The 23,211-nt window shown below is 33.0% G+C and overlaps 2 protein-coding genes across 5 annotated transcripts in view; both read left to right on the top strand.

Moving 5' to 3' along the window:
* Positions 1-23,211, top strand: part of LOC111045133 (UPF0565 protein C2orf69 homolog) — a 29,940-nt gene that overhangs the window by 5,532 nt on the left and 1,197 nt on the right. The window contains exons 1-6 of one of the 4 annotated variants that reach the window (XM_039435832.1): positions 6,244-8,249; positions 13,089-13,198; positions 14,593-14,763; positions 16,993-17,114; positions 17,604-17,754; positions 18,860-19,112. In XM_039435832.1, the coding sequence (XP_039291766.1) occupies positions 8,207-8,249; positions 13,089-13,198; positions 14,593-14,763; positions 16,993-17,114; positions 17,604-17,754; positions 18,860-19,112 (850 nt within the window). In that variant the 5' untranslated portion in view covers positions 6,244-8,206. Of the gene's footprint in view, positions 1-6,243; positions 8,250-13,088; positions 13,199-14,592; positions 14,764-16,992; positions 17,115-17,603; positions 17,755-18,859; positions 19,113-23,211 lie in introns of those variants that run through there. The other 3 variants (XM_039435845.1, XM_039435837.1, XM_039435854.1) reach the window with 3 other exon arrangements.
* Positions 5,827-7,823, top strand: LOC111045134 (potassium channel subfamily K member 15). The gene has a single exon (XM_022330450.2). It carries the CDS (start codon positions 6,064-6,066, stop codon positions 7,087-7,089), a length of 1,026 nt encoding a protein of 341 aa, XP_022186142.2. The 5' UTR covers positions 5,827-6,063; the 3' UTR covers positions 7,090-7,823.

Below are 23,211 nucleotides of genomic sequence, written 5' to 3'. Positions count from 1 at the left end.
ATGAAGAATTTCAATTACAATTTCAAAAGTAAAAATATATAATATATTTAGAGACAGCTACATAAATTTTTGGAAGTGAATAATATTCTGTCAAAAAATCAATTTTACTTGATAATATAAAACTACAAATAATGCTAGGCTTATGAATTAATAATAAATTAGTGTACTCAAATAATAAAGGGAAAAGTTTACATAGGCAACATATTGCCTGTGCGCGAGTTCAGTTTATATTAAGAGTGTTATAGAAAAACAAAATTGAAGGTTTTAAATCTCAAGTATTAATTAGAGGAAATGAAAAAACAATAAAAATAAAGATAAGATTGTATAATCTTAATAACTACACATTGAATAAACTGATAAATATTATTCCAGAACATTTTATAAAAATTAAACCCACAAAAGGTGGTTTATCTTATCTTAAAATAAAATTGAGAACTGGATCAAGACAAAAAAAATGTTGTAGCTAAAATATTTAAATTCTATGCATTTATCAATTCTTAATTTTCATATTCTATTTTTTACTTTCCTTGCCCTATTACCATAGGTAGGTAAGGAAAGTATTGCTTCCCGAAAAAAATCAAGGTATCCCAATTTCTAAATTTCCATAAGTTTCAACCAAGTATCAAAAAATTTTGTTCCCCGAGTCAAAAAAGTGGTTTTTGAGTATTGGTATGTGTGTGTGTGTGTACACAATATCTCATCTCCCAATTAACGGAATTACTTGAAATTTGGAACTTAAGGTCCTTACACTATAAGGATCCGACACGAACAATTTCGATCAAAAGCAATTCAAGATGGTGGCTAAAATTGTAAAGATGTTGTAAAAAACCGGGTTTTTCGCGATTTTTTCGAAAACGGCTTCAACAATTTTGATCAAATTCATACCTAAAAAAGTCATTGATAAGCTCTATCAACTGCCTCGAGTCCCATATCTGTAAAAATTTTAGGAGCACTGCACCATCTATGCAAAGTTTGATTTTAGATTCTCAATTATCAGGCTTCAGATACAATTCAAACAAAAAAATTCAAGTGGAAAAGATTGAGCATGAAAGTCTCTACAATTAATGTTTAATAGCATTTTCACCTAAAATTGAAAATAAGCTCAAAATTCAAGAAAATGTGATTATTCAATTATTGCAAACTCTTGGCAACTGTTGATTCTATTAAATCATTCACTATGAAGAGATAGCAGACCTCGTGTGTCTACAGCGTTATTGTCCTGTCTCCAGCTGGCTCAGGTCTTAGAATAGTAAACTTGAGATGCGCGTGAACACTAGCGTCAGTTGATCAATTTTGATAACGGCAAGGAAAGTTGTATGAGTGCGCCACACCAGAATTTTACTTATTTATTTTTTTCTCTCTTACTAGCTAAAAGTTGTCTCTCAAACTGAGTTCACAATGTTATCCTGTACTGTATTTGACAATATTTCTAATAAAATCAAAATGAATATTTGTTTGCCGAATTAGATTATGTTTACATTTATTTATCTACTCAACTTCTAGCGGTACAACACCAGTTTCACAGGAAAAGAACAGAGAATTACAAAAACAAGCAAAAAATAAAAATAATCAATATACAACATTTGAATATAAAATAATATGAATTATATAAGCAAAAATACATGAAAAACACAGTTATGAACTGCTCCATTTATCACGTTTTTCTTCGACAGTGTTTGCTAAATTTTTGTTTCCTAAAATTACTTTTTTTCTATTTTTCTCTAATTGGAGTACTTACTGAGTGCTCGTTGCTAGCGCACAAACTTTGTTTTGATGGCAATGCCAATATTATCATATCATTATTTAGTTTTAATGAAAGCTTTTGTAATTTTGTTTGTTAACTTCTCAATGTATAAAACTGAATTTTCTTTTTCATTTTTGTAAATTTCTATCATATTTAGGATTATCAGATTATAGTTTACTAGAGATTAACAGAAATAGTTTTTGCAATAAAAATGTAATTGATAAGTGGTTGTGACCTTCTGACAATATCAATTCCTTTTATTCCATTATTATAGAAATGAAAGTGTGTCTGAAGGGTGAGCATTTGTTTGGAATTCGGGACATAGTTTTATTCTAAATTATAAAAAAATGCATGAGTCATGAGTAGACTCATGCCAAGACGAGAACAATGGTTTCGTACGCAGATCGTGGAGCACCTCACTTGAATTCTGTCTCCAAGGCTGGTGTTAATGTGTAAAAATATTTTTAATGTAATTAATGGGGGAAAAATGCATTTCCTTTTTCAAAAACTGACCGTCTATTTGAAAAACCCAGACAATTTGAAAATAATTCACTATAAAAAAATAGTCAACGATTGGGTGACTTCCCTAAACCTAGAGGAGCAGGAAGGTATTTTAGTATCACCTTACTCTTACCGATAATGATTAAAAATTACCTTTTAATTTACCTTTTTTGGCTAATAATTGTACATTGCCTAAACATTGATAGTGAGTAACGATTGTGTGAATGAGTACGCTTGTTGGATGTGAGTGTTCTCGCTCCTTGGTCAAAAATGCAAGATTTCAACAATTATTGTATCTTTTTAACGATTTTATTTTGTTTGTCGATTTCACCGTGCTTCCCACTTCGTTTCAGTTTGCCTGATCTGGTTTATTTTATTTTATTTATAATACCTCTCTCCAGATTGAGTTTTGTTTTATTTGTTACTCTAGTCTATTCTTTCTTAAATAATTTTTTTATTGTATTTAGTCATATTTTCCACAGCTATAAATAGTTTAATTTAAGATTATGTATATTGATGCTACTAGACAACTCGCTCCTCTCTCACAGGCATGTGCCCATGAAATGTATTTTTATTTTTTACATGCAAATATAATTGTATTGTTGATCTTTTTTGAAGAATGAAGAATTTCAATTACAATTTCAAAAGTAAAAATATATAATATATTTAGAGACAGCTACATAAATTTTTGGAAGTGAATAATATTCTGTCAAAAAATCAATTTGGTTTTAGAGAGGGGATGGGAACACAGGAAGCAATTGCTGCTTTTGTTCAAGAAACAATCTTAAACTTGGATGTAGGTAGGAGACAAATAGCTATTTTTCTTGATCTTGCAAAAGCCTTTGATACAGTTTGCCATGATCGTCTACTTGATTGTCTCCGTAGCCTTGGTCTTGAGGATGTGGCACTGGGATGGTTTTGCAGCTATTTAAAGAATAGGCAACAATGTGTTAGAGTCAATAACACTGTTAGTGAATATAAATCTGTTAAAATGGGAATCCCGCAGGGAACAGTGATTGGACCTTGCCTCTTCCTGATCTATATTAATGTAACCTTTTGTAACCTTAATTTAATCAATGGGAAAATATTGTCATTTGCAGACGATGCAGTTTTAATTTTTCATGAAGAAAACTGGGCTAGCACATGTGACTCAGCTGCTAGGGGACTGGGAGAAGTAAAAAAATGGCTTGATAGAAGAAAACTGACTCTGAATTTGTCCAAAACAAAATACATCTCTTTTTCCTTGAATATACAGAATCAGCCAGTTAATATGTCACTTGTTTTGCATTCTCCAAATTGTCTTAGTCATGTAGATTTAGGGTGTTCAGTTAATTGTAATAAAATAGAGAAGATTAGCAGTATCAGATATCTTGGAGTAATGGTTGATCAGCATTTAAAGTGGGATGTACATTTGTCGCAGCTTACTACACGATCTAGAAAACTTATTTATTTATTTGTGAAATTACGTTCTGTTTTGCCTATGAAAGTCATGAAGATGGTGTATTATGCACTGGCACAGTCATTGCTCCAATATGGTATTGTGGGTTGGGGTGGTGCATATACAAATGTTCTAAAACCAGTAAAAACAATACAAAATTTAATATTAAAAATTATTCTGAAAAAGAATAGAATGTATTCAACAAGATTGGCTTTTTTGGAATTTTCAGTTCTACCGATTAGACAGATGTACCTGAAACACATCATATTATATTATAAGAAGCTATCACTTTTTCATTTCATTAATAGAACGGATTGTGCTATTACAAGACGGGAGGAGTCAGGTCTGGTTACTGTTCCTAGATTATTGACTACTGCTGGTCAGCGTAGCTTCATATATTTATCTCCATTATTTTTTAATATTCTTCCAAGTAATTTGAGAGGTTTACTCGCCCAAAAAAACTTTGGACTACATTTGAAAAAGTATCTGGTTAGCTCTCATGGCTGGGATAGTGCCGAGAATTTCTGGATTACATTAGTATAGTAATTATTCCAATTGAATAGATTTCATTTTGTACCACATCTTATATCATGTTATACACTGGGCTAGGCAATATCCGGTCATTATTATAATTTACAAATTTTGTTGCATCTAACACATATTGTATGTAAATATATTGATCTATTATAGCATCACTGATTTATCTTGTTTATTGAAAGGATTTGATTTTAGTTGTTAATGTATATACTGTAATGTTAATTAATAATAAGTAAGTAGTCAAGGTACGGCTGCTCCTTCCCCAAGCTCGAGCTTGCTCTTTTGGGGAAGTAGTTCCTTATGTTTATTTGTATTGATTCATTTTGTTGTTATATTTCTAATTGTGAATTATTGTAATGCTTTTTCAAGGAATAAATAAATAAATAAATAAAGTAAAAACGTAATAACATTTTGTTTTAGAACTTAATAGAAATATTTTGTACTGAGGTTTTCTGTTGAACAAGGAGAATTGTATAGAAATCAACAAACTCAATAGAACAACATTCTGTATTTAGAATTCTCAATGGAAAAATTCTGTACTCGGGTTTCGGATTGACGCGTACAATCGGAGATGGCCTTTTTGTGAGTTTTTCTGGTAATTTTGGATGTGGCCAACTAGCAGCCAGCAAGGAAAGACAGGAAGTTGTGAGTCTAAAATAATTATGATTGCTGTATTATTAATTTCGGCTCGCAGTTGCGTTGCCGATCAACAGTGTTACAGTACAGGGTATAGGGAGGGATGCTCGCGTCATAACTGGCCGCGTTCGCAATTTATCAAAGCTGGCTGGCTATTGGCCACCGTCCAACATTTTCAAAAATAGCGTCTTTTCAGACCGCCTGCCTCTTCTGGCGTGAGATTCACTTCAAACTCTCATGAATATCATCAACGTTTCCTGTTCAACCAATACTGTCAGTTTGAAACGAATCTCATAGACTTACAAGAGACAGGTGGCTCCACTTGATACAAAATTTATACTTTGGCACAGAAACCTCAACCTGATACGAATCAAATTTTAGGAAAAATTATCACAAGTTGGTTGAAATGGTGAAAATTGTGTAAAAGAAAGGTTTTTACGCTCACATTGAATATATTTTATACGCATTATCAAGAATTAAACAACGAGATTGGAAAAATTGTCAATGTTTTCAGCATAATATTCAAAAAACATAATCATAATCTACTACTACATCATCATTATCTATTGTGAGGTCCACGATTCTCTGCCTTGCCACTACATTCTATCGAGGATTGCTGATAGCGGTAGCCTATATCTGATGTAATATTTACTGTTCATTCTTGTTTAAAATAATAATATATATTTTATTGGTCAAGAAAAAATATTTTTCAATGATTGAATAATACATTTTTATAATTTAGATTGGATATTTTGTTAATTTACTATATTTCTACATTGTTGAAAAACGATCTGGCAACGTTGCCGAGCTAGAAAAGTATAGCGCTATCTGATTTTTTGAATGACAGACAAGGATAGCAACAACAATGTTAATCAAATATTATAATATTATAACGTGGACCTCACCTAATTAGAATGATTATCATGCAAAAACTGAAATAGTATTATTGTTAAAACTCACAGTTCATGTGAAGTTCAAGTTCACAGTTAGTTTATTCACGTACAGCAATTTACTTTGTCTTTTTAAGAGAGTTGGAATCAAACTATGTCTTCGATAGAGTACTGGCCATAAAATGTGGATTGGTAGACAGTGGTGATACAAAAACGTGATGATACGTGGTGCGAGTGTGCAACGCGTTGCGCTTGGCAGCAGTGAGAAGACCGTCGGAGCAGGGGAATGAGTTGTTGTGTTGAGTCAGTTGGTGGCGATGCGAGACAGTGGACGGATGCGAGGCGTGACGGCGCGGAGCCGCGGCTCGTCGACCGGCTCGGGCAGCAACCCGCGACAAAAGGTGCGCGACTGTTGCCGCAAGCTGGTGGCGTTCATGTGCACGCAAGTGGGGGTGGGCGGGCTGGTGGTGGGCTATGCCATCCTGGGCGCGATGGGCTTCATGTCGATCGAGGGCCACGTGGAGCGACCCGAGATTGAGAAGGTGGCGCAGAAGCGGAACGCCTGTCTGGGTGACCTGTGGCGGGTCACCACTCGTGAGAACGTCTTCAACAAGACCGCCTGGCAGTTGGGCGCTGCCAAGGCGCTCAAAGAGTTCCAAGATGGTGTGGTGACCGAGGTGCGAGCCGGCTATGACGGGCGGGTGCAGGGGGACAGCTGGTCGTTCCCCGCCGCACTCATGTTCTCCCTCTCTGTCTTCACCATGATCGGCTATGGCAACATGGTGCCTCGCACAACCTGGGGCAAAATCGCCACCGTCGTCTACGCCGTATTCGGTATCCCGCTCTACGTGCTCTACTTCATGAACATGGGCAAAGTGCTGGCGCAAACGTTCCGCTGGTTGTACACGAAAGCGTACGAGTGCAGCATGGAGGACAGACGCCGCGACTCTGACAGTGAGCCGGCGCGAATCATCGTGCCCTCGACCGCCTGCCTCTGGGTGATGGGTGCTTACGTCGCCACAGGCACCGTCATGTTTGCCGAATGGGAGAACTGGAACTATTTGGACAGCACCTACTTCTGTGTGACCAGCCTCTGCAAAATCGGTATAGGCGATTTTGTGCCTGGTGCTAATATTCTTGACTCGCGCAGTGGTCATCAGACTAAGTTAGTCATCAACTTTGTATACCTGTTGCTTGGCATGGGTTTGATGGCCATGTGCTACAATCTGATGCGTGAGGTGGTACGTGTGAAAATGCGTGAACTCAAGTCGGACATCACGTTCTGTTTCGAGGATCTGCGCCTGAGGGCAGTCGCCTGCTACAGGCGCAATAACGCTGATTAACATCAATTCACCACAAAATAACAAATACATCCATGGACATATTTCTACTTGACACATGCCATGTAGACAATGTTAATAATTGTTTGTGACCCATTTGTATCTGGCCATATACCATAATCAATTGTGTGCACTAAGAGATCTTTCACTATGTGGTGGACTATGTTATTTTTTCTTGAAATAAATTTGACCATAATCAATTAACTTCTGTGCATTGAGAGATCTTGCACAATTCGGTGGACAGTGAGATTTGTAAGAGTTTTTTAATAAAATAAAGTTGTATAACCTTAATCGATTGGGTGCACTGAGATATCTTGTACTATGTGGTGGACTATGATATTTGTGAATGATTTTTACTAGAAAATAGAAATTTTGAGACGTGTAAAAGTTTATTCTACAAGAATTGCTAACTCTCCATGACAAAATTCATGATGGAAGATGACATCTACTTCACTATAAATTTCAAATATTCTCACTTTTAAAAAAATGTCTTGTGATACCCACATAAGTAGATGATTTTTGCTTAGATAATTACTTCGGGAATGACACAATAAATCCCGGATTTATTCGAACTCGTGAGCTGTAATATAATAGACTGAATAAGCTGTGACGCTCCATCAGTCAACTGAACTACGCTACCGTACTTAAATGTTTATCTAAAGGTGATTATGATGAGTGATTATTAACATTCATATTGAAATACAAATTGAATTGTATAATAAAGAATTCAAACTTTATTATCTCCGTATCACATTTTTTTACTCAGGAATGCTTATTTGTATATAAAAGATGGAATCATTGAATCTTTCACTATTAAACTCGTGATAAATAATTTTCATTTTAAAGAATGTTGATTTTGGGGAAAGGCATTAGTGCGACGAATTTGTAAGTTTAACAAATTTTCTTAAACTTCGAAGATACTGTGTCGAGCAGAAGTGAAACAACTTTTCTGCAATGGTGAATACTTTTTTATAGATTCTAGTTGTAGGAAGAATTCAGTTTGATTGTTGGGAAACTCGTCTAGTGTACATTGAACGTGGAAGTCATGAGTGTAGTGATTCCTGTATGCTAAACTCATAAAGTATCAAATTATTCATTATATTTATAATACATACTTATTATGAAATATATTCTGATATTTTTCACGTTTGATATAAAATTTGGTAAGTGATAAAGCATTATTCCAATATTTTTTGTTCTTGTATCATTAATATAGCCTACCGTAGAAAAAAGTATTTGACTATGAACTAATTAAATAAGAATTTACTTCATTAAATACAAACTACTTGCATTCTCATGGAATTTTCAAGTAACTCACATTAACATCTTAATTTTTTCATTTATTTATGAGCAGTTTATCATTGGTATGAGTTCATTGTAAAATCAATAAAAATGGAATGAAGATACTAGGTGATTCAAATTTTGTTTAATTAATAATCTCATGCTATATATATTAATTTTCATTCAATTTAATTGTGTAAAAGTTTAAATGGTGACATTCAGAGGGAATATCAGTATATAGTATTGTAGAATTGTAGTAATCATCACCAATGCTCTTTATATTCAATCTATAATAATAGCTATGAAATGTAAAATGAGTGATCGGCATTCGATCGGTACCTATTCTATGTTTATTTAGGGTACCTGTGTATGCTATGATCCAGAATTCTCTTTATCAATGTACTGTATTCATAGATTCGTTCTTCAAGAGAGTGGCTTGTATTTGACCGAAAAAAGGTTTCAAAAGTGGAGAGGTTTCATCCTATATTTAGCCTGTAGCTCCACTTCAGGCTCTTGATAATAGCAGCGGTGTTGCAATGATTGTCAGAAGCTGGTAAACAAAGCTATTGACTTTAACAGACGGGATGAGTGAAATTCGTAGGCTCGAATATTTTTTAGTGCAACTCTACAAAACACCTGTCGGTCAAATAAACCTGTCAGTAGTTCCAAATTCGTTTAGCCTATCGAAACCAATCCGTGTGTAAAGCACTGCTACAGTGTAGGCTGAACACATGAAATTTATATTGGTCATCAACACAGTATCCTGTGTAATGTTTAAGTTGGAAATTGACGTTCAAAATTATCATCCTGATCATTTCCATTGGAGATTGAGTCAAAGTGGTAACTGGCCTCTAGCCAGGCCAGAATTAACTCTACCAAACTGAGCCTTCCCTCAACCACGGAAATAATACTCTCTAAGCAAATATTTCATGCTTATTAATCCGTATCAATTATCAAACGATTTTTTATCGCCTATTTTGGTGCAGTGCTTGATTTTCTTCATGCCCAGATATATTATTATAATAGAATTCAGATTCTTTTGGAATTTTCATCTACTGTATATTATTTTATACTAGCAGATAACCCGTGCTCCGCAAGGAGCTAATTAAAAACTTGACAAACTGAAAACTTGACCTACGGTAATGTAATGTTGAAGAATTTAAAATAGGCCCATAACTATCCTCGATAAATTGAGAATCTATATACAAAATTTCAAGTTGATCAGTCTCGCAGTTAATAAAAATAATAATAATTATTATTGTTTATTGGCAAAATTAATACCGACATGTTAACATTTCATAGTAAATATAAGAGTATAAAATCATTCTATTAACTCCTTAGAGATAATTCGATAATGGAAAATAAATTTAAAACAAAACAATTCAAATACACTATTGGCATCATCCAGCAAAGGAAAAATCCTGTCCGATGAGTGAGAGTATCAATTTAGAACAAAATCAAGCTAACGTGAAAAAAAGAAGAAACCAAAGGAGTTAATAGTGAAAAAATAAATTACAATATATTACTGATGTTAAAGAAAAAGTTTTCAACGATCCAGTCAATGGCTTCCGTTCACATCCTTGGCCTGCCCACAGGGAATTAACAGGGATGAGATTTATTAGTTTAGTGCTAAGATAACTCAATTGTCTGCGTACTATTGTCAGATTGGTGTAATTGATGTTGAATGTGTTGTGTGAACTCAATCTGAAGTTATACAAAGCAGTATTATCTCTCAATGTAAACTCCTTTTTATTTACCCGTATGTACTGCTTTTTATGTATATTTATATAGTTGACGAATAGTCATCACCTTCAATTGGTCGAAAGTGTCTCTACTGGGATAATATTCTCGGTTTATTAAGGATTGTTTTAATGATAATTTTTTGCATGATAAATATTTTTTGCATGTGAACATCGTATGCTCTGGATTGGAGCATACTGTAGAACCGACTGAACGTATGAAAAGTATAGAATCTTCAATTCATTAATATACATTATTTTGCCGGTTTTATAGAATGAAATTGATATAAACTTAAGCTTTCTACAAATAAATTCTATATGATGCTCCCATCTAGGGTTATAGTCGACAATGATCCCCAAGTATTTGATGGAATTCTCCTTTTTTAGTTAGGGGCAGGTACACTCATTCCAATTGTCACAATTAGTATGTATCCTCAATTGCATAGTATTTGTTGGTTGTCCAACTAACTCTTGATGACGTGATGATGCGTCATTCGTGAATTTCCTATCCCGTACGTGTATGAGCCAATTCTTTATTATATTATAGATAGATGACATGGATTCTGACATTAGGAATTCTAATTATTACATTGTTGATTTTCCTAAGCTCATAATTATCCTTCATTTTAATGATACAATTTGATACAGTATTCTCTAGTCATTACAGAGTGAAAGGAAAAGGTCAAACTAAACACTCGCATCCTAAGTGTTATTCCTAGTTATACAGGGTGATTATAAAAGAACTTTACAACTTTGAAAGCACATAAATATTTACTGAAACTACTTACAGAATTGAGAAAGGTGTCATTTTGTTACAAAACACTTCAAGTTTAAGGTGTGGGTGTTATTTTGGTTCGATGTGACGTTGGTTATGCGACATACATCCCACCGATAGTCGATTTCTTGCCACACTCGTACCAGCATATCAGGCGTAACTTGTGCAACCGCAGCGATCCGAATGTGATCCGATTTCGGAGGTCATTAAGATTGTCTAGTAGAGGCGGAACATAAACCTTATTCTTAATAAACCCCACAGGAAGAAATGCATCGATGTTAAATCCAGTGAGCGAGGTGGCCATGCAATTGACCCTGCACGGCCAATCCAGCGGAGTTGAAAGCGAATGTCTAGAAAATCCAAAACTTCTCCATGGAAATGAGCTGGTGCACCGTCATGCTGAAAGTAAAAGGACACTTGTTCATCTTGTTCAGCATGACGGTGCACCAGCTCATTTCCACGGAGAAGTTTTAGTTTTGGAATTCTTCTTTCAACTTCGCTGGATTTACCATGCAGGGCCAATTGCATGGCTACCATGCTCACTGGAGCGATGGATTTAACACCAATGGATTTCTTCCTGTGGGATTTCATTAAGGATAAGGTTTATGTTCCGCCTCTACCAGACAATCTTAATGACCTCCGAAATCTGATCGCTACGGTTGCACAACTTAAGCCTAATATGCTGGTACGAGTGAGGCAAGAAATCTTTCATCTGTGGGATGTAAGTCGCATTACCAACGACTGTCACATCGAACCAAAATAACACCCACACCTTAAACTTGAAGTGTTTTGTAACAAAATTACACCTTTCTCAATTCTGTAAGTAATTTCAATAAATATTTATGTGCTTTCAAAGTTGTAAAGTTCTTTTATAATCACTCTGTATAATTATCTACTAAAGCCAGTAAAATTTATAAAATAATATAATGAATTTAATCATCTGCTGCATCAATATATTATATAATCTTACTTAGAATATAATCTCACTGTAAATCTGGGTTATTTTAATTTATAAATGGCAATCATCAATAATCTTGTAAATACAGTACAAGGTGTTATACTCAATCAAGTGATGAATTCTTGTTTTACAAACTCTCTCAGCGAGTTTTGTTGCTATTAATTATAAGTGAAGAGTTCAGCTAATTGTGAGGATTCTTTTCTGAGAATTTTCACGAAGAAAGAATGTGTTCAAAAATAAATGAGATCCAACAATGAAGCCTTTATATTTACAAATTCTATCTCTATATGTATTATAGTTTTTGAGGAGCTGGGTTCTCTCCAATGTTTCACATACACAGTATCATTTTTGTTAAGTTCAATAGTAGCCTATATAAGTTACTATATTTCTTCTTAGATCACAGATCAATCTTATATTGAAAAATGTATTTCATATACCGCACATAATAGTTTAATAATACACTTATTGAAATGGGCTGCTTTTAAATTAATAAAACTTGTAGCACCCTTTATTTATTAAAAAACTTAAAATAGTTGAACAACTAGTTTCGGTTCTAAAACCATCTTCAGGTTCTAAAATAAATAAAGGGTGCTACAAGTTTTATTTTGTTTTATTAGTTTAATAATATATGCTTCTAAAACTAAATCTTCCAAACATCAAATAACAATTGAAATATAAATTATAAACGTTTTACTATATCTGTCAAAAGTTGTTTGATAAAGTGAGTAATACGCCTATTGAAATATACTGTAAATGATATTACCCTTAAAATGTTACATTTAATCTTAAAATAGGCAAATACTTGTTTTCACCGTTAATATTATCCAGTTTCTCATCTTTTATAATAATACATGAATTATGAGTTTTAAGGCCTTCTCAATAAAGTTTTATAACCATTTACCACCAAATGTTCTAGGTTTGACGCTCAGGGAATTTGAACTGAGAATTGAGAATTTTTTTAAAACAATTGTTTTTATAGTGTAGATGAATATTTCTATGTTAACATGGAGTCTATCTAGATTTTTAGGTAATTGCTATTGTTGTATGATCTCTAATATAGTTTGTAATATCGACGTGGCCGATACAAATTGTAAAGTGTTTGTCTGTGGGAATAAATTGATTTGATTTGAATTAATGGATAGCTGAATATTCAATAGCAACTCTATCATAAATTTGGCAACGTCAATCTAGAATTCTTGCTTGCTATTTCACCCAATAATGAGTTATCTAATAAACGTTGATTTGTTAGTTTCAGGTACAAAAATATTGATGTACCGTATGTACCAATGTAAATATTTTTCTAAACGCTTATTGAGGAGTCTACTTGGATACAAGTTATTAAGCTGCAATTCTAAAAGTGTGAGTTTCATATTATCAAAATCGAATCTTTAGAGAAATTAAAATTGAAATTTATTCTTCTTTGTTTACAACAATGAACAACAAACGCATCTGCAATCATTATGAAGGAGACTCCTCAAATGGACTTTTTTCCTGTGGTTGAGGAGCGAGTTGCTAATATAGTAACCGTATGTGTACATAAGTATCATAGACTATTTACTAACATGAGATAAGATACATGCTTACTGTAGAAAATATAAAAAGAACATTTTCAAGACAAAGGTAATTCAAGAGTAGGTAACCTGAATGACAAGCTTGAGCAAAAAACCAAAAGGACACAGTACAACTAATAATAAACAACAGTAAAAAATCAAAAGAGATAGAATTTATTAGATTAAAAAAAGAAGCAACATGCCTCCTAAGGCAATTTTGCTAACTGAGACATATTCACAAAAAAGTAGGTACTGACCTTTATCTGTATATAGACTAGGCCTATGATGAAATTGTGTGGATTTAATATTTTTACCTGGTTAATCAAAAGATTAAAAATTTAATTAAGAGAGTGGCCGTAGTCGAGTGGATCAGATGCTGGCTTTATGATTCAGAGGCCCGGGTTCAATTCCCGGCCCGGGCAAGATATTTATCTCGGGCCACTCTCGTGTTTCGGATGGACACGTTAAGCCGTCGGTCCCTGCTGCCTAAAAAGCAGTCGTTAGGTCATGTCAGAGGCCCTGAAATTGATCAGTTGCGACCTGAAAACTCGACACCAGACCTGAGCCAGCCAGGTCACACGATATTATTTTTTTTACCTGGTTAATCTTCTATAAACTGTTATCCATTTTTCCTTTCTCTCACTTTGAATTCTACAATTACCTATTATTTCCTTCAATTGCAGGAAATTTGAATGGGGCGAATGGGGGTATGCTCATGTTTACTCCAATGTTCATGTTCTCTATAATCTCAAATATTTGTTTTATATGCTTTTAGACTTTGCAGAATCCAAAGTGAGATTCTCATCAAACTTTCTGGTTAGAACGGAATCAGTACAGTGCGTCTTATCGCTTTTAGTTCTCTCTCTCTCTCTCTCTCTCTCTCTCTCTCTCTCTCTCTCTCTCTCTCCTCTCTCTCTCTCTCTCTCTCTCTCCTATAGATTTATCTAGTGGAATTTGAAATATTGTTTCCAATTGTATAAATAAATAAAGTATAAAATTCGCTTTTATGTATTTTCCTCGGTCCTCCGTATTTTGCAAACCCCTCAAAGTTACCCCGCGTTGTTCACTGTCATTTCCCTTGAAGATAATATAACGATTTCTGTTCAACCAATGTTTTTGCAAATTTATAAAAATTCAGCATTGTTCTATTGAAGGGAGATTATAACTGATACATCCAATTTCAATCAATCTCTTTTCCCACAGACTGTTCGTTACTATGCAAAAATGGCTGAAAGCAGTCCCAACCATTCAACCCCAACAAGACTCCTCCAAGTTGAAGGATATGATGGAAGGAAAAATGACGTAATTTATCACAAACCTTCGATCACTCAACCAGTTCACAGCACCGTCATTTATTTCGGAGGAGATGTGCAGGTAATTATTAGTTCATTTAATAATATTTCAACATTTTAATGATAACTTTTCGCATATTCTACGTTGGTTTTACTTTAAACAATAATCTAAATTCTATTATATTATTACTCAATAAATTAATGCTCTATTCTAATAAATTAAACCGTTTTATTTGAACAACTAAAGGAGGTAGAGTTTGCAATGCTGTTCTAATAATATAAGCGTTTCATTCAATTCGAACATTAAAAATCACAAGACTGATATTGTCAACACCACTTTATATAGTAGTCGATAGGCTACTACTAAAATATCAGTGACTTTTTGTCTCATCAAAGAGAAATGCCACAACATCTCCTTCTCCTTTCATTATTATTAATTTGAATATTCTTCAATAAAGCCCCGATCAAAAATATTTAGTAGAGAAAAAGTCGAAGAAGATTGAAGATTTTTATTCGCTCACTTGAGAATTGTTAGAACCCTCAGTTTTACAGTGGTAGAGTGTCTCAGAGTTCCTTTTATTTTATCTCGTGCACTCGTGGTTGTAATGAAGAATTATAACAATCAGAAACTACATATAAATCATTGGATATTGTCAGTTTGTATTCCTCCAAAATCAGATGACACTCTGAAGATTTTTAGCAAAATAATAATTAATTTGAACAAAAAGCGCATCATTTTGTATAAAAACATAGAGTTTATAGGCATTTAATATTTTTAATTTTTTTGAAACGTGCAGTATTGTACTTTCTTACTTTCCATGTGATAGCAATTACCCATTAGATTTCTGTTAACAACAAAATCTGAAATCTTTGCACTTCATTTACACTGGCATTGGGCTATCTTTACTTCCGCTATCAATCTTCTCCAATTTCTCCTCACCGAGTGGCTTGTTTCTAAGAACAATCTCGGAGAAGAAAAAGATCAATCCAACTATGATCACACCAATACTAGTCAATGGAAATTCAAAAGTCATTTCTGTTGAATTTCCTATTAAAATGATCGATGATTTTTTGAGTATATGAAAAAATGTATAGGTGTAAACAAAACAATCCTGTTGCCTAGTAACAAAATACTCTTTTTGAACGAGCGTTAGCAAGTTCTTACTTTTGATTTTAAATTTAAATTTATTTTTAAAATAAATTTATTACAATATATAACTGAAAGTAATGGGAAAATAATGTTTTAAAGAACCCGTGAGTTCATACAATGTAAGGTGGATTCAAGGCTGAAGTCGTTATGTCCGTCTGTGTGTATGTTTGATTATAACTTTTGAAAGCTATCACACAGAAAGTTCTTTTATGCGCTGACACATGATTTCAGCTGTTTAATTTGAAACATAATTTACAATTTTTACATCAACAAACTGAAATGGTTTAAATGATCAATTTGTGGTTTTCGCCATTCATTTTCTCTTGGAACTCTGTATCTAAATCATGTATCACATGACCATCTTCTCATTTTAAAAAATTTGGATTGATATGAGGAACAAAAATGTCGAAGCGACAGAGTAATTTTTCATTTCAAATAGGATTCTTAATGAAACCTACTGTCAAATTATTTTTGTGAAAGAAATATTTAGATGTTTCCTTAATTTTCACCAACTCTGTATGGTTAAAAGTTGCTGATTTCAAAGATTGAGCTAGTTCTCTAAGCCAGAGGGTCACTAGTAATTTTAAAATTCATAGATCATGCTGTTTCTATAGATTTATATCCTTCCAAATTATTGTATTCACGAATTTATGGTTCTTGTCAGGGTGGTGAGCATAGACCAACTCTTAGAGGTCTAGTGTTATAGTTTTTGTACCTATTACAGAATTTTATTTTGTAATTTTTGTAATATATAGTACAATGGAACACGGGAAAATGTGGAAGAATCAACTAAATTTGTAAGTCATCAAATAATGTGACTATACGCATTTTTGAGGATTATTTAATCCTCCTCTACGAAAAAACACTATTATTGGATTGTAAATTGCTGATATAAAAGTTAAATCTGTATTCCAATCAAATTCACCATAACGTATGGAACTACCGTACTTGATCTATGAAAATATTCAAATGTTCCAAAAATAATATCCTTATAGATCCATTATTTTGTCGTTTAGCGGTGCGTTATCAGTTATGTGATCTCTCGATTACGTTGATTTATGGCTCTGCGTCTGCGAGTGCGAGTGCGGGTGCCAAAGCAAATTTTCATTTTCCAGCACTTTCCTTCCTTCTATTTATTCATTTTTCTAATTTGTTTTTTAGGATTTCAAAGAAAATATGGAGGTGCACAGCAGACCTTTCCTGAAGTGGAATCTGGATGACATGTCGCGTATGTTGAGCTTAAAATTTCCAGAAAGTCATATTATTGTTGTCAGACCTTCCAGGTAAATTCATCTGTGCTACTGTCACCTATACTGAAAATAACTTATTACTGTAGGATATAGCTCCATAGGTTTTCCAAATTATAGAATTAATTAGAATAGTAATAATTTGTAAATTTTATGATTTCAATTATATCTGATGATTGTTCATTGCTTTCATCGATCGTGGTCGTTAAGAACTCCCTTTAAATTATTATTCAACATTCAATAATATTGTAATTATATCATTTTTGTTCTTATTTTCGATACCGGTACACAAAAATCGAATTAGTAGAAATTCAAGAGTTTCTCATTATTACAAATGCTATAATTATATTAATAATAAAAAATCAATTCAACAGAGTTTTAAGAAGTGATACAGAACTATTCTCCATTACATAATAATAATTTAATACACCTAATTCTATTATTAAAGAATAATATAAGATATATCAATTTTTGATTGAATTCTCATCTCTGTTATCTTATTAGTTTAAAATATGATTTTTGCAGGATGGATTTCGATGTGTACAGTTGCTTTGTGAATTTTGTCCCTTCAGTGAAGTATGGTGTGCCAAAGCATGTGCCGATGAATTTTGCCTTTCAACACATACTGAAGCTACTTGATGGAGTATCACAACGTTTCAACTTCACTAATTCAAAGGTTTGTTCAATTTTTAATAGAAAACAGTTGAGTTCAATAGAATGTTTTTCGTTTTCATAAGAATTTTAAATAGAGCTATAGTAGCATAGAATATTACCAAAGACACACCATGATAATTTATTGACATGGATAGGTAGGCCTACTAGATGAATAACTTCACTCTAATGAGGTGAAATCAGCCTGCACCTGCAACAACAAATATTAAAATTCACGGTCAATAGATAATGCTTTTGTTAATATACATTATTAACAATCCTGCAATTATGTATGTAATATTCAATTAATCGAACTAATAAATGAGCTTCTATTAAAAATATATTTCTACAACGGGTTTGGTGTAAGTTATGATACTCGTAATTCAGTGAAAAGAAATCGCCAGATCCCTGTATGTATGTATGTAAGCATCAGACGGAAGCAGTAATGCTGAGAGCTTCTTCGGAAATTTAAGTTTTTAATTTTTTAGCAGAAAGTATACAATATTTAAAATAGTTCAATACAGTAGCTTCTAATACTATTCAGTAGTAGAAAAGTATTTCTAAAAAGGATTTGCAATTATGTTTAATTTATAAGCACTGCACAGTAAATAAATTTCAAACAGTTGAAGCAAAGATTCCTCAGGAGAACCGTGAGGTTCAGAGAGTGTTAGTGAGTGTGATGTTTTGCAATCAAGAAGGCATTTTATTTTTCAAATACAACTATTCTAACTGTTTAGTGTTTTCAAAAATATAAAATAATTTCTATTAAAAGCTCAATTCATACAATTATTGAATTCTTAAGGGACTTTTTAATTAATTCCATCACTATCCATGTTTGAATTATTTTCATTATGGAGGATTTTATTTGCATTCATTTTTTAACAATTAGAGATGTGATATTTCTCGACTTCACGACTCTTTGAAAGAATTTCAAAGTGAAACTTTTCCGTTTTGTAAGAAACCACTTTTTCTATTCCACTTCATTGTGGAATCGACAATAGAGTGTAGAATCCAGAATAAATAATAGCGTTTTTTTATGTAGAGTTCCACAGTATCAACCGGAATTCTAATATAATAATATTCATGTTTTTCGATAACTGCGACTAACTTGAACCTTGATTTCATTCTAGGAATACACGCATACCGTGGATTCGGATTTACCTTGCCGCAAATTGATTGTGATCGGTTTCAGCAAAGGATGTGTGGTTCTCAATCAGCTTCTCTATGAATTCCATCATATCAAAACATCAACATCACCCGAGGACAATGAAATGCGTAGATGTATTCCACAGATAAGCGACATGTTTTGGCTGGATGCTGGTCATGGAGGAACAGATATTTTTCTGTCAACTTCAAGTGTGCTTCAGACTTTAGCTGAATCAGGTGAGTGACCATAGACCGGTTCCAGGGCTCATTTTTTAAAAATATGAAGAACCGAGAAAGCTGAGACCAGGGTTAAAGAGGACAAAGTATATTAAAATTAAATGAACTTTATTTGCATTTGAACAATACAAAAACAATTCAATTCAATATAATGGATTCAGAATAAAACAAGCAGCAATTACCTATAGACGCTGTCAGTTTATTGTTCTTGTAAGAATAGCCTACATTTTACATGAGAAGAGAAGTAAGAATTGAACATGCCTAACAGTGAAAGGAGTTTTCAGGGATCTCAACCTCGGATAAAGTAAGAAATATAAATTTGGAAGACAGTTTGGCCTTTGTGTGAATGTGTGGATTTTATGCTCTGTTATTAAAAAAATAAATTGCTCAAATTTATTATAGATTACAAAAATTAAGAATTCGTAGTAGAAAGAGTGAAAATCATCTAATTCATAGGTGATTGTTATTGGCAAATTTATCTATTGATATTGTTTTACAAGGCACGTATATCAGTTTCAATTGAATGAAAAATCTCAATCTCAATTTAATTACGTTACACCTTTATTTCTATTAAATCATCTTGATTATTTGGAACTTAGTTGGAACTTGAAAAAACAAAACATTTGTAATGTTTTCAATATTTTTTTACAGAGGCAGTTGAAAACTTTGTAGTTACTAATATTCCAAACTGCTCTAGACCTCTATTTATTAATCATGATTTAAAAAATAATCAATATTTCACCTTGAGATTCAAGTTCACACAAGTTTTGCCATATTAATTGACGAAAATTATTATGATATTTGAAAGTAAATTCTCTCCTGGCCAGATGATATTACAATGGCAGTTAAAAAAAAATATTTTACCAACAATAATATTGAGCCATTGACTCATCTAATAAATTCTTCTCTTATATTGGGTCACTTCCCCAATTCTCTAAAAATAGCCAGAGTCATTCCAATATTTAAAAATGGCAATGCCAAAGATCCTGAGGAGTGCTTTAGACCAATTTCAGTACTATCAGTATTTTCAAAAATATTGGAACGGGTGGTGTGTAATCAGCTTGTGAGGTATTTAGAAATCAACAACATGCTAGACAGAGAACAACATGGGTTTCGGTCAAATAAATCGACAATCACGGCTGGAGTGGATTTCATTGGCTCAGTTATAAATGGGATAGATAAGGGCGATAAGGTGATGGATACATTCCTGGATCTCACACGTGCTTTTGATAGTGTTCATCATGATGCTTTTCTAGAGTCACTCAACGGCATTGGAGTGCTGGGGAAAGAGCTATCGTGGTTTGCATCCTACTTGAAGGGTAGACTACAATATGTTGAAAGTTGAAATAGAGATGATAGATGAGACTCCCTCAGTCAACTATAGAATAAGATATCAATCTGATCTCAAAAGTCTCCAATATGGCGTTCCGCAAGGTCCAATTAAAAAAAATGTAAAAAGTACAACAGTGTCAGTTTTTTGCTGCACAAAACTATTGGATGGGGTGGTGTGAGTGAATGAGTCACCTATGCATTCCAAAACTTTCTCCCCATCACTCCATTGGGTTGCAGTATCAACCGAGTAATGGTTCAGTCTTTAGCAACGATCTATATATACTAACTGGATAGCGAACTGCATGCTGAAAGAACCGGTCCGGCTGGGCTGAGCGCTCTCCCCACCACAAAGGGGCAAGAAAGGCACAGCGCTGGAAGGCTCCCTTGCTTTTCTATTGCACTATCAAATCCTTCTTGACAAAAATTCGCTTTATATTCTCATTAATCTTACTCATTGATAAAAAGGAAACTTTGTAGACACACAAAGCATGTAAAAACAAAATATTTAAAATTCTGAATTAATATATTCATTCATTAAGCAATAATTAAACACATCATATAATATTTTGTGTTTGCAGTACATATATGTAGCATGTAATCTACAGTTCAATGAAATTTAAATAATTTCACAATGAATATAAAATTGAATCTATCTAGTACAATCTACCTTATTAATAATAATATATAATGCGAACTATATTCTATATTGTACAATGATCTAATTTATTGCACAGATATTGCACAGTATCTAATTTAATTTACCTAATTGAAAATAACAATATTTACAATCTAATCTATAAGGTTACAATGAGAAGCATCATCATTTTTAATCTTATAAACTTGAAATTTATCTAATCTATAATTACAATATTTACAATCAAATCCAAACAAAATCAAACATTATTGAATAGAATAAGTTTAGTGAACTTCTGTCGGAGCCCTGATCTATCTATATTAATTCTATTTGTTTTTCCCCTTGCCAAATGATGGCCTATAATCTCCAGGTCTTGTTAGATTTACCCGGTGGTTGTTCTCACCATTATCATCATTACTGAAATTATTTTTGAATAGGGAATTTTCAAAATGCATACAACTTCTCAATATGATATTTTTCAGTAGTTTACAGTTTTGAAGTGTATTACTGTAAACAAACTTGACAATTTTCAATACATCTTTGCTTGGCCTGACAAGTTTTCCATTTTATATGTAGTCAGTGAATTCTGTGAAGTACCTAGTAATTTACTCCATCATTCAATAATAAGTCAATACACTCTTGGCATTTTAGAACTGCATTTTTACTCCTTTCAGGAATTTGTTCAGGAGTAATTTTATGCGATTTCGACATTGACTGTAATTGTGTGTTGGTTTGTTCTTTTAATTTTTCTGTTTAATATGTCAACATCTGTATTGTGCCAATATTCAATGTATTTGTACATTTGCTGAATAAATAAGATTGATTGATTGATATTGAATTTTTCTAATTTTACTCATTCACCTAATATTAGTACAGTACCTATCTGAATTTTAGTTTTTTTTTAATTATCGTAAAAACACAAAAATATCTCCCTTGAAATTTTGAACGTTCGTTCTCTAACCAAATAAAAAACTTTTTTTGGATAGTTGGAGAATAAATAATCTATTTGGCTGATGCCTGGAGAACAATTTTTATTTTGAATGTTGAATAAATTTTTAAAAGTAATCAATTATAAAATACATATTATCAAGAAAAGATAAAATCAATGTATTTTCTAATAGTTTTAATTTTACATACCTGAATAGGGTGATGAGCAACTTATTTTATATTATATTCTAAATTATCGTATTGGTGTTGTTTGTTGACTAATTTGGATTGAAGGAGAGAGTGTACTCATATAAAACAATATTGTTGATAAAACAATATGAAAAAATCTGGTGTGGTACAATCACACAACTTTCCTTGCTCATATTTGAAACTACGATCAGACTTTTGTGTATGTGTATTTATAATTGTTTTCAGAGTACTTTTTCCTTTGTGTAAGTTGTGAAATTCGATGATTTTTTTTTAGTCGTCATTTTTTTAAAGTCGTCAAAACAGCTGTTCTACAGATGAAATATCTCGACTATGTGTTCTTTTTATGAGCTGCTCTACCTACCTACCTCATACATGAGAAGGAGATTACAAAGTCCATTTCTCAATGATGGGGTGGACCCCCCATTAGTTTCCCATGAAGGAGACTCATGCCAGTTAATAGAGCTGATAAATAACTATACAGAGTATGAATTTGAAAAAAATCGGTCAAGTTATTTTGAGAAAATCGTGAAAAACATGGTTTTTTTAGTAATTATCCGCCATTTTTCTCAAGTATATTATACCATACATGTATGGTATATTCATACCATACATGGTATGAATTTAAATCGTTGAAGCCGTTTTCGAGAAAACCATGAATAAAATGGTTTTTTAGTGATTATCCGCCATTTTTCACAAGAATATTACGGAGCTCCTGCAATTTTCCCAGAAATGAGACTCATGTCAGTTGATAGGGCTTATAAATAGCTATCCATGGTATAAATTTGAAGAAAATCGTTAGAGCCGTTTTCGAGAAAACCGTGAAAAACATGTTTTTTTTAGTAATCATCCGCCATTTTGAATTCAATTTCATTGAATTTCTTATTGTTGGGTCCTCATGGTATAAGGACCTTAAGTTTAAAATTTCAAGTCAATCGGTTGATTAGGAATGGAGTTATCGTGTTCACAGACATACACACATACACACACACACACACA

The sequence above is a fragment of the Nilaparvata lugens genome, chromosome 1, assembly GCF_014356525.2.
Source record: "Nilaparvata lugens isolate BPH chromosome 1, ASM1435652v1, whole genome shotgun sequence".
NCBI classification, from domain to species: domain Eukaryota; kingdom Metazoa; phylum Arthropoda; class Insecta; order Hemiptera; family Delphacidae; genus Nilaparvata; species Nilaparvata lugens.
This window is presented reverse-complemented; position numbering and strand designations above follow the sequence as displayed.

Coding starts and splice junctions, on each gene's coding strand:
- LOC111045134 (XM_022330450.2), top strand. CDS start 6,064: ATGCGAGACAGTGGACGGATGCGAGGCGTGACGGCGCGGAGCCGCGGC.